Source organism: Narcine bancroftii, chromosome 6 (genome assembly GCF_036971445.1).
Source record: "Narcine bancroftii isolate sNarBan1 chromosome 6, sNarBan1.hap1, whole genome shotgun sequence".
NCBI lineage: Eukaryota > Metazoa > Chordata > Chondrichthyes > Torpediniformes > Narcinidae > Narcine > Narcine bancroftii.
In genome coordinates this window covers 179,067,384-179,079,999 of record NC_091474.1, presented here as the reverse complement: position 1 = coordinate 179,079,999, position 12,616 = coordinate 179,067,384, and the positions used below count along the sequence as shown (strand labels likewise).

The following is a 12,616-nucleotide window of genomic DNA, read 5'->3' as shown; positions in this document are numbered from 1 at the left end:
CACCTCCAGCCACATTTGCCCTTTTTAAACTAAGAATCCAGAGCAGAAGGAAATCATCCCTGATCCCAAGGGTTTGTCAAAAAAGGCCTGAGACCATTCAGGGCCCAAGCTGGAGAGCATAGCAGTGAAAACTGATCCTTTCTATAAAATGTATTTTTTAAAGTGGGAAGCAGCCACCATGCAGATAAATGAGAGATGGAAACAATGGATCTGTGGGAGCTGTGGATCATCCAAAATTAGAAAATTCAAATTTGCCTCAATTTGCCTACCACATCTGTGGTACCCATGCCAATGTCCTTCCTGCTGCTTGAGATGTCTAATTTAACTCAAGTATCAATTTTTTAACCAACCACTGTTATAAGACTTGCTATCATGACAGATTATGCTTTTCTTGCAAGTTGACCATATTGTGCAGTTCCTGCAGATTTTAACAGAAATCTAGAAACGCAAAAACTTCAGATACTGGGATGTTGAGGGAACATAGGAAATCTGGAGGGACTCATCATTTCAAGAGAATTGGTCAGTGTTTCAGGTGGGACCTTTAATCAAAACTAAAGTGAGATACCAAGTATATGTAGAGGAAAAAAGGGGGTAATTGTTGGGTAGGGCCCAAGACGTGATGGTGTACTAGACAGAAGAAAATAGTTGGTATAAATATAGAATATAAGAGCAGGGATATGATGTTGAGGTTTTATAAGGCACTGCTGAGGTGTCAGTGGGAGTATTGTAAGCAGTTTTGGGCTCCTCATTTAAGAAAGGATGTGCTGGTGTTAGAGAGGGTACAAAGGAGGTTCATCGGGATGATTCTGGGAATCTAGGGTATCATTTGAGGTGCATTTGACAGTTCTTGACCTCTATTCATTGGAATTTAGGAGAATGGGGGGGGTCCCCTCATTGAAACATTTCAAATGTGAAAAGGTTGTTTCCCATGGTGGGAGAGTCTAGGACAAGAGGGCACAACCTCAGGATCAAAGGGTGTCTGCTTAGAAAAGAGATGCATATGAATTTCTTCAGCCAAAGGATGAAAAATCTGGAATTTGTTGCCACAGGTGGATGTGGAGGTCAGGTATTGGGTATAAGGTGGAGATTGATAGGTTCTTGATTAGCTAGGGCATCAGAGGTTACGGGGAGAAGGCCAGGCAGTGGGGATGAGTGGAAAAATGAATCTGCTCATGAATGATTGGGGTAGCAGAACTGACTGGCTGAATAGCCTATTTCTGCTCCTCCATAATGTTTGAGACAAAGACACTTTTTTCCCCTATGCTCCACAGTTTTAAATGTGTAATCAAACAATTCACATGTAATTAAAGTGCACTTTCAAGATTTTGTTCAAGGATATTTGTATACACTTTGGTTTGACCATGTAGCAATTACAGCACTTTTCAAATATACATATATATATATATATATATATATATATAGTCCCCTCATTTCACAGCCTCATAAAGTTTAGGACATTTGGCTTCACAGGGTCTGGTAGGCCAAGGAAGATCTTCACTGCTGATGACAGAGTACTCATCATAATGAAGAAAAATCCCCAAACGCGTGTCTGACAGATCAGAAACACTCTTCAGGAGGCAGATGTGGATATGTCAAAGACTACTGTCCACAGAAGACTTTTTGAACAGAATTACAGAGACGACACTACAAGATGCAAACTACTAGTTAACCACAGAAGGGATGGCCAGATTGCAGTGTGTCAAGAAGAATTTAAAAGAGTTTGCAGAATTCTGGAAAAAGGTTTTGTGGACACATGAAATCTGTATCAGAGTGATGGCAAGAACAAAGTGTGGGGGTATAAAGGAATTGCCCAAGATCCAAGCATACCACCTTTGCCATGGTTTGAGGTTGTCGAGGCAGAATTTGACATCTTGTCCCTTAAGTTTATGTGTAGTTTTTCTCTGGCAATGGGTAACAGAATATTGCTTACCATACTTTCAATCAAACTCGCATGCTAATTTTAAGATTTGAACAACTTGTTACTCCATGAAGATACTTCAATCTGATTGGCTACTGGATCCTGCAGAGGGCACTATGCTACAGAAAAGCACAGGATTTATGGCAATCTCTGCAGACTTGTGAAATATTTGTGGAAGCTGCTAACATGATGTTTCTTGACCACAGGGAGTAAGTAAACTATCCCCCATATGAATATCAGTGTGAAAATTATTTTACAAACTTTTTTAATTTTCACACATTATTAAACATTTGTCATAGTTCTGTTTCTGATAATAATCTAATTTTTAAAATGAGTTGTTACTCAATGTTTCATTAAAATATCTTTATTTCAAAATCATCATAAACTGATTACACCATTAATTATGATATCTGAACTTGTTTTTATTCTTTGAAATTACTTTTGATATTACTAATATAACTAATATCAATTGGAAATACTGCAATCCATTCAATATTGACAATCTACAGGTAGATGAAAAATTAGCTAGTTTCATTTAAAATTTACATTAAAATAATGTAATTAAATTAAACAACCCTACTTGATGTGCATAGTTTTGATTTTGTAGCAGCACTGATTTAAAACATGATACAGATTCCAGACATCTGATTGTTGTCTTAATGCCTGGGCATTTTTTTCCCCAAACAGACCACAGACAAAACACTATCCTATCATACTAAAAACAATTTTAACTATTCATAGTTTTCTGCACAGTGGAGTGGGGTTATTGCTCATACAAATCTTTCTCTGCAGGCAGTGACGATAGTGAGTCACTCAGAAATCTAAATGACAAGTCAACAGAGATAAGATTCAAAGACTCATAATTATCTATTCTAAACATTTACTTGTGATATATCATGTAGTGTGAAGGCAAAATATTAATATAAGCATAAAATACACATTGCACTAGAATATTGTTTACCTTTGCACATCACACATCCAATCAGAAGTGTTAAGAGTATTTTAATTGATGTTCAATATATATCATAGTCATAATAATCTTCATAGTCAGTTGGAGTATCGATGTTAGAGCTGTCGTGATTCAGTGATACTTTTGCATAACTCTCAAGAAAGGCTTTTCCTTTCATACCATGCCAAATATTATATCCGCAGTTGTTCAGAATCTTGGTTGAAGATAGCCAGGTCTCTCCTTGATAATAGGCTGGGGTTGCACAGTCCCCACTTTTAATCTCCATTTGTTTTGCAGTTAATAAATCTCTTATTTTTATGAGATCACATGTACAATTCCAGGGGTTCCCATCTAAATACAGCCGCCTGAGGCGAGGAAAGTACGCAAGCACTTCAGAATTTAGAGAGGACAACCGATTACTCCGCAGGTTTAGAACTTGAAGCCGTTTCAGATTTTTAACTGTCTCTTTGCAAATGTCCTTTATGTTATTTCCTTTCAAATCTAGCCGCACGAGAGTGTCAGGGAGACTGAAGAAGAGACAAAGGGTAACAATTACCAGAATTATAGTAAAACATTGTTATTAAAAATACAATTTTAATACGTAACTACAAATTGCAGTGGTGGTAGAAATGTGAAGTTATATGGGTATCTTCCTTTATAAGTAGGTTTCCCAGGAAGCTGGTATGGGAGGGCCAAAAGTATTGAGTTGAGATAATCTGCAAGGCAGTAAAGTAGGACAAGAATTTTGAAATAGGTCTACTGTAAGATGGAAAATCAAAATAGTGTTACAAAGAACAGAGGACAAGTATGACCTCGTCTCATCAGAACATTCAAAGATGGATCCTATGAGAAGGGAATCTGAAAAATTCAGCCTGGAAATGACAAAATGTAAACCAAAAAAAATAAAAAGTTCTATTGTGGAAAGTTGTTTATTCTAGAAATTTTGCCAGGCATTCTTCCATTTGGTGTATCCATTGCTTACAACAATCTTCTGATAAAAAATGGAAGCATGTACCCATGAATTTCTTAAAATGGAGCTTGGAACATTACCACACAGTAAAGGCCTTTTCGCTCACGATGCCGGGCCAACCTGTGTAAACTTATTCCACAAAAATCTAATTTTTTCCTACCTCACGCCCATAATCCTCTATTTTTCATACATCCATGTGCTTATCTAAGAGTCTTTTGTCCCGATTGTACCAGCCTTGTGTGAAAAACTGACATCTCCCCTAAACTTTCCTCCATACCTCTGTTAAGTCTGCTTGATGCAGATTGTTAAATATACCGGGTAATTACTTCCTCGTTTATTTTGTGGTAATAACTAACTTAATGCTGAATATTATCTTGCATTTTTTTTGTTTAATCATGAATTAAAACAAATATTTTATTGTTATGCTGTAGCGAATTGTGAGAGAGCAGCTGCAGAGATTGGAGACACAGGCTGCTAGCATGGGTATCACAACGGAATGTTTATTTAAAACCTGTGCGCTTGCTTTTCAGGCCAAGAGTCGGACCGCACTTCCGTCCTGCCGCTTGCGTCATGCTGACACAAGCGCACACCAACTTCTGGCTTGGACCGAAAGAGATGGATGTGCGCCTCCATCTTTACCGTGGGTTCCCCTCTGACTGCGGATAAGAAGCGGGGCCAGTTCGTCCCGGCACACCTGTGCATTGCCACACAACCCCACCCCAGAACCAGCACTGGTAGTGCTGATGGCAAATGTTACTGCTTTGATAGCTTGCCTCAGATGGCTGGCTTCTGGATATGACTGGCTGGGATATGTGCGAGCTTCAGGTGAAAAGCTCCTCTCTGCTCCAGATTTCCAAGGCAAAAGTGGAATCCGTTCTGTGGAGCACTCTGTAGTGTCCCTCGTAGGGATGCTGAAAAGGTGCTCTGTGACCACCCTTGCATACAAAGACATAAGCACAATTTGTTAGGACACATGAGAGGGAGGTTGGCAGTGTTGTGAGTGAGGAGGGGGATCCAGGGACCCCAGCTTGTCCCTTGAGTGCTCTAGGGTGCTCCCTGGGTCCTGGTTTGGGCCAGGGCAGGAACTGACCTAAGAAGGTCAGGGGCTTCTCATAAAGCAACTCGGCAGTCAAGGCGTGTAGGCTGTACGGACACCCAGGAGGACCCAAGGGAGCTTATCTGCCAAGTTTGGACCTTGAGTCATGCCATGAGGGCTAATTTCAGGTGTTGGTGGAAATGCTGCATCAGGACGTTGGACTTGGAGTGAAAGGAAGTTGCTGGGTCCCCAGGAGTTTGGAAAGTTTACTGCATAAGGTGGATGTGAATTGTGCATCACGATTGGTGGTTATGTGGGCTGAGTCCAGGTGGACAAGAAAGCCCTGGCACATGTGTTGGCAGTTATGTCAGGAAGGGGGGTCACCTCCGGCCACCAGGTGAATCTGTTCATCATGGTGAGCAGGTAGCTGTATCCCCTTGAGACAGGCAGGGGACCCACAATGTTCACATGGACATGTTTGAATTGGTGTGAGGCGGGCTTGAACTGCTGGATAGGCGGTTGTATGTGTATCTGCACCTTTGCCATCTGGCTGACTGCACATGCTCTTGTCCACTCTGTGGCCTTGTTGCGAAGGCCATGCTGGATGAACAACCGGGCAGAAATGATCTGAACCGTTGTACAGACGGAGGGGTGCGACATACTGTATATGAGGTTTTCTGCTACTTAGCTGGTACCACTGGTTGGGGGATTCTTGTTGAAATGTCATACAGGATGGTGGTGGTGGCTGTGTGGAAACATTTTGTGTCCGGGTCAGATTGTTGGGTCCGGCCCAGCTCTTAGAAATTAGTGCCCTGCGAAAGTGTGCACACTGCTGGCTTGGAGAGGGCATCTGTGACTATGTTGTGTTTTCTGGAGAGATGGTGAATGGAGGTAGTTAACTTCGAAATATATGACAGGTGCTGCTATTGGCAAGCAGACTATGGATCCAAAACCTTGTGGAAGGCGAAAGTTAGCGGCTTATGGTCAGTGTTGACTGTGAAGGGCCGGCCTTCCAGGAAATAGCAGAAATGGTGAACCACAATGTAGAGGGCGAGCATCTCTCTGTCGAAGGCACTGTACTTGTGTTCTGGTGGACGGAGATGGCGGCTGAAAAATGCGAGTGGCCTCCATGTATCGTACACTAATTGCTCGAGGGCTGCGCCCACAGCGGTGTCAGATTCATCGACCATGTGTGCCTTGGGTGCATCCATCCACGGGTGCATTAGCATAGACAAACACGCCAGAGCCTCCTTAGTATGTGTGAAAGTGGCCGACACCTCATCTGTCCAATTGAGGTCTCTGATGGAGGGAGTCATCAAGTTGAAGAGGGGCCGCATGATAGCGGCGGCTGCGGGGATGAATCTGTTGTAAAGGTTCACCATCCCCACAAACTCCTAAAGGCCTTTGAGAGTAGATTGCCTCGGGATCTGGCGGATTGCCTCTACCTCATCCGGGAGTGGTGCCGTGCCATCTTTGCTGATGCAGTGGCCCAAGAAATCAATCTTCTCGCGACCGAACTCACTCTTTGCGGGGTTGATGGTGAGACCGAACTGTGCCAGTTAAGCGAATAGTTATCGTATGTGTTCCACATGTTCCTCCTGTGTGCTGCTTGCCACCAGGATGTCGTCGAGGTAAACAAAAAGAAACAGCAGGTCACGTCCTACCGCGTACTTCGACCTCTGGAATGTCTGTGTGGTGTTCTTCAGGCCAAATGGCATCCTCAGTAACTCAAAGGTCAAATGAAGTGATGATGGCCGTCTTCTGGATGTCATCAAGGTGGACCAGGATCTGATGATACCCCTGGTTCAAGACGACTTTGGAGAACAGGTGGGTGCAGTGAAGGTTGGATGTGAAGTCCTGAATGTGAGGCACTGGGTTGAGGTCCTGAACCATAGTGTCATTCAAATTCAACTGCTGTTGGTTTTAGGCACCATGTAGAGGGGTGAAGCCCATGGGGTGTCGGACCTACGGACAATGCGCAGCTCCTCCATGCAAGTGAACTCCTCTTTAGCCAGTCTGAGTTTGTCCGGCGCTGGGCTTGGGAGTGGATAAGGGGGGTCCATTGGTCACGATGTGGTGCTGGACACCATTCCGTGGTTGTGTGGAGGTGAACTACATACACAGAGTGGTCAGGTAGTCAGTGAGCAAGCAGGTGGGTGTAGCGGTCGCCTGTGGTTTCCACAGCAGCTAAGTGAGTGGCTGGCTCATCGGATGTTCCAAGGAGTACCGTCTGGAAGGTCTCAACATGGACAAGGCATCTACTGAGCAGGTCCACCAGTAACGTGTCCACCCGAAGGAAATTCCTGCCCAGCAGGGTGTGTCCACTGCTGCCAGCATGAATGGCTACTGAAAGTCCATCTCCCAAAAATGCAGGGGTATGCACTTCCACCCAAAGGTCCAGATGGCCACTCGTAGGATGGGGCCAAGTGGTCTCATGTGCGTTTCCAGTGAAGTCGGTTGAATGAGGCTTATCTTGGCTCCTGTATCAACAAAGAACTTGCAGCCTGAGATGCTGTCACACACGTGAAGCAGGCTGTTCTGTCGGCCAGCCATCGCGGCCACTAACGGTGGCTGGCCCGCTCATTTCCCTGAAACGAGCAGGGTTGTCGACATTATTGTGCCTCGACCCCCCCAACGTTGAAGGTAGAAAAACAGACATTGATCTGTGGGAACTTGGCTCGAGTGGCTGGTGTGGCACTCCAATGGGGTGCTTGGTCACTTGGTTGACCGTCTTGGGGGTCTTGCATTTGGTGCTGTGACTTTATGTGGGTCACTGAAATCTCTGTCAGCGAACAAGAGCCTGATGTCCTCCGGTATTTGTTCCACAAAGACTTGCTCAAACATGAGGCAGGGCTTATGGCCGCTTGCCAGCGTAAGCATTTTGTCCACAAGTGCCATCGACGTCCTGTCACCTAGGCCGTCTAAGTGCAGGAGTTCAGTGGCCCTTTCATGTCGGGAAAGGTTGTATGCGCTGATGAGGTTTTTTAAAGCCATATATTTACCCTCTTCTGGCCGAGCTTGGATGAGGTCATCTACGCAGGCAGTGGTCTCCTGGTTGAGAGAGCTAACAATGTAAAAATCCCTCATTGAATCGGAAGTAATTTGCTTAATCTGGAACTGGGCCTCTGCTTGGCCGAACCAAGTGCGGGGCCGGTTAGTCCAGAAGGTCAGCAGCTTCAGCGCCTATTGCTGCAGGGTCCATCTTGTTGAGTCTTCAGGGCGTGGAGATTCATCATGGTCACCACAGTAGGAGAGTTGTGAGAGTGGCTGTACAGACTGGAGATGCAGGCAGCGAGATTGGGTATCACAATGGAATGTTTATTGAAAACTCTCGCACTTGCTTTTCAGGCCGAGAGTCAGACCGTGCGTATGTCCCACCGCTTGCACCATGCTGATGCAAGGGCACACACCAACTTCCGCCCTGGACCAGAAGAGATGGATGTGCGCCGCCTCTTTGCCACAGCTGCCCCGCTGACCGCGCGTAAGAAGTGGGGCCAGTTAGTCTTGGCACACCTGCGCGTCGCCACAATGCCATTATTTCTTCCTTTACAATTTATTGAAATGTAGGCAGTAATTTAATGGATTGATTTTATTTCCATTAACTGAGATGCATTAAAATTGAAAATAATTGTCAGCTATTCTCTCAACCAAAAAAAGTTAAAATCATCCTCAATGTAATTCACATGGAATAGAGTTCAAGCCAAAATAATCTCACATGCTTTGTTCCATTCACACATACTCTACTGACAATGTTGGTGACAGGTACAGCAACATTCAATTTTAAAATTCTCACTCAATTTCAAATGTGGCCCTTGGCTCTCCCATCGATTACATTATCTTTCTGTGCTATAATCTCCTAAAATTCTTCCCCTAACCCCTGCTCCACATTCCTAAATAAAATTGTGTAAGTGCCCCAGTCTGCCAGGAACACGGAAATTCTTTCTGCAAACCTCATTGGAACACTCTCATCCCTTAATAAACCCCTTAAACTTGCATTTTTTTTCAGAATCCTTCCAGCCACCTTCAAATTTCACTCTACAACAGAATAATCCCATCTCTTGCTGAATGACTATTTATTTGGGGATTCGCAGTACTAATTAATGTTGTCAATTAAAATCCATTGTTCTTTCCTGTTTCATTCCCTCTGTTTTTAAAGATGAAAAGCATCTACCAATACTAACTAGTGTAATACTGTGGCTACACCCCTGAGGCACTTCAGAGGTCAATTGTGTAAATCCAACACCTCCAATCCTCATGGTACCCTCTTGCCTACTTTACAGTGAAAGATTTATACCAATTACTACCGACAGAGAGATGAACTCCAACAAATGCATTTCCAGCAGTGCTTCTCTTCACCATCAGTGTGTTGATTTTCCATTGTTCTACTAATTGTGAGATGGGCTGCATGGTTAGCGTAGCCATTAGCGCAACGTTGTTACAGCACCAGTGATCAGGACCGCATTTCAAATCCCATTTTGTCTATAAGGAGTTTTCCCCATGTCTGCGTGGGTTTCCCCCAGGGGGCTCTGGTTCCCTCCCACCCTTTAAAATGTACTGGGACTTGCTGAAATTGTGAATGCAGACTAATTTTTAAGAAGAATTTGGACAGGTACTTGGATTGGAGAGGTATGGAAGGCCATGGACTGGGTACAGGTCAGTGGGACTAGGCAAAGAAAATAGTATAGAGCAGAAGGGCGGAAGGAGCCTGTTTCTGTGCTGTAATGTTCTAGGACTCTAATTGTAGGTTAATTGGGGGGGGGGGGGGATGGGCTTGTGGGCAGAAAGGGCCTGTTACCATTGCTGTATGCCTAAATTTAAAATTATTTACTGGTCCTGTTGGTGCATACTGTAATGATTCTGGCAGTATTTTACTCTTGCGCTTGTGAAATATAAGCACCCCCTTCCCCACCTCTAACCACACTCCCCAGAATTCTCCCATGAACTGAATATTAACATAGAACATTACAGTACTGAACACACCCTTCAGTTCTACGTTGTCTATCTCTATCCCAAAAGAAATCTTGTTTACTTGCTCTGTTATTTGTAGCAGATTTGAACCTGTTTCCATAATGGTACTACAAAAGTTTGCATCTATTGAAAATCTGAAATTAAAATGATAGAAACTCAAAACCTATCTGCAAGTAGCTGAGCAGAAAGAAATGTAAAATTATGTTGTGAACACTGTCTAAATTTCAGAGTGACAGACATGTTAGGAATAGCCCATCATAACTGTTAAGATACCTTGATATTCTTGGACTTTTGTACAAACATGGTTTTCAGCCAAGTAGCTGGCATTTCTTAGTTTCCCCTAATAATTGATATGATTGATGCATTTTGACAAGTTGAATTTTTCTTCCTACTGTAAAATATTAGCTTGAAATCATAGATGATATTACAGTAGGGAAACAGGCATTAGTGACCTTAAACTTCTGTTCGACAACAAATTAGAAACAAAAGTATTTGACATTTAGGTTCGACAAATGTATCATAGGTTCTGTATTTCTTCCAATCCCACCATACTAACCTACCCTTTTGGGAAAGATGACAGATGGTTTTGCTCCAATGCTAGGTCGGATAGTTGTAAACAGTGCTGCCGTGCATCTAGATCAATAACAGTAATGTTGTTGTATTCCAGAAACAAATGTTTCAGCCCGCACACTCCAGAGAGTTCCTGCAGTGTAATTTTTCTTATGAAGTTATGACTGCAATCCAACATGCGCAGATGTGATGGGAGACCAGTAGGAACAGCTTTCAGTTGATTTTTAGATAGATCCACTGTGGATAAGTTTGACAAAGTCAGTGCATTATTAGTTGTGGAGATGTGATTTTCAGAAAGGGTGAGTTCAGATAGGTGCCTGAGATAGTTTAAATCTTTAATTTTCAATTCAGTAATCAAATTTTTGTCCATTTTTAAGGACCATAATAATGGTGGCAATTCTTGTGGAATCTTGAAAAACAAATTTCCTGATAAACTAAGAAAATGAAGTGATGGTAAGAAACTGAAAAAATTCAAAGGTAGTGAAGAGAGTCTGTTATTTTGCATGCTTAAACGTTTTAAGCAAGAAAGCTTTAATGGTCCTGTTAGAAGTTCAAGTCTGTTACTATCCAAAATAAGGCTTTCTAATCTGAGAGCAGATGACAAAACACGGGATTGGATTATGGAGATCTTATTGTTTTGAAGATCAAGGACCTTCAATTTTGCCAAACCTTCAAAGTCAGCTTCACACAAGACTTGAATCCTGTTATTACCCAGTTTTAGCACCTCCATATTGGAGGGAAGTTTACTAGGAACACGTCTCAGTTTGTTTTTCCATAGTTCTAAAGTTTTCAGATTTGTTAGAGTTGAAAAAGTGTAAGCTTCTGTAGCTTCCATTCCACACGAAGACAATGCTAGCTCTTCAATTCCATTAAGTCCACCAAAATCAGATGCCTGCAAAAGATTAATACAAGACAGATACTGAAGAGTAAATTCAATTCACAGTAATTTCCTGAGTCCAAGATTCAATAACATCTTTCTGAATGGTTGAAACAATGGTATAAGGAAAAGGGCAGACAAACCCTCTCGTAGGGTCAATGGCCACCTGGCAAACACATGGCGTGACGCACGGGAAAGGGAATCCTTTGCATCGAAACTTGTCCAGCCATTTACTGCAACAGAACTTTCCCCAGCTATCTTGGACCTCACCATGTGGCTGGATCTGGGAAGGGATGTCGTGAGGGAGGGTCTGGACCTGGGCAACTCCCCACTCACCTAAATCCATTCATGCACATGTTGTTCCTTTCTGAGGAGTGGGGTATCCTATCAAACCCCAAAACTGACTGAAAGGAACCATCGTCATCCTATGGGATGGATAGCCAGAAATAAGAAAAAAGGCTGGAAATTAAATCTGTCAAATAAAAAAACAACTGAATGATCAGCATTGTCAGATGAGCCATACCTGAAATGTTAGTCTTCTCTTTACAAATCTGATTTCTTATTAACATAAATTTAATTTGTAAAATGCATGTGCAGAAGGTGGTGTACATAATTTCAAACAACGAACATAGTAAATGAAACATAAACATTTGCATATGTTGTGATTGTAGTAAAACACACCAAAATCCTGGAGGGACTCAACTGGTATTTCAGCATCCATAAAAACCAAAGATATATTGCCAATGTTTTGGGCCTGAGTCCTTCTTCAAGGAATAATCAGAATGAGCAAGAAGCAGAAAATCTCAGAAACCTCAGGAGCTTTTGTAACGGCAGTGCTGCCACTGGTGCGGACCTGTGGGGAGGGAGTAGAGATGCAGCGCTCTCTCTGGGTCCAGCTACCTAGTCGACTGCCATTGATTTCGCCCGGGCTTTGAATGGCCTGTTAGGGGAGGCAACAGTGGTTTTAGTTGAAATCCTGTGACCGCGGGTCCGCGCCCAAGATGGCAGCCCCTATTAATCAGCAGTAGCCACGAGGGGCTGCAGGCTCTGGGGAAGTGGAGGACTGGAACAGGGCACCAGAGGAAGGGAAGATCATACACCATCTGAGAGGGAGAAGCAGAGGAGACGATCTGAGGGGATGGTGACCACGATGATGAACCAATGAGGGGGCTCTATACCTGAGGGACCAGTGCATGCAGTTGGCTGCTGGCGACTCGAGGTGAGGAACCCATGGAAGCTGTGGGCTGCTGGTGACTGCAGTCAGGAGACTCATGCCAGGCTGCAGACAGCTGGAGACTGGCTCAAACTGGCTGGAGGGGTACTAGGTA

General features: G+C 43.4%; 1 protein-coding gene across 3 annotated transcripts in view; it reads right to left on the bottom strand.

Moving 5' to 3' along the window:
* Window positions 1–2,447: 2,447 nt before the first annotated feature.
* The window catches only part of LOC138736799 (nephrocan-like), a 38,244-nt gene continuing 28,075 nt past the window's right edge, over window positions 2,448–12,616 (bottom strand). For all 3 annotated transcript variants that reach the window (XM_069886831.1, XM_069886832.1, XM_069886830.1), the window contains 2 exons: window positions 10,402–11,303; window positions 2,448–3,394 (listed from right to left, as the gene is read on the bottom strand). In XM_069886831.1, coding sequence (XP_069742932.1) covers window positions 2,932–3,394; window positions 10,402–11,246 — 1,308 coding nt within the window. In that variant the 5' untranslated portion in view covers window positions 11,247–11,303 and the 3' untranslated portion in view covers window positions 2,448–2,931. The remainder of the gene's footprint in view (window positions 3,395–10,401; window positions 11,304–12,616) is intronic.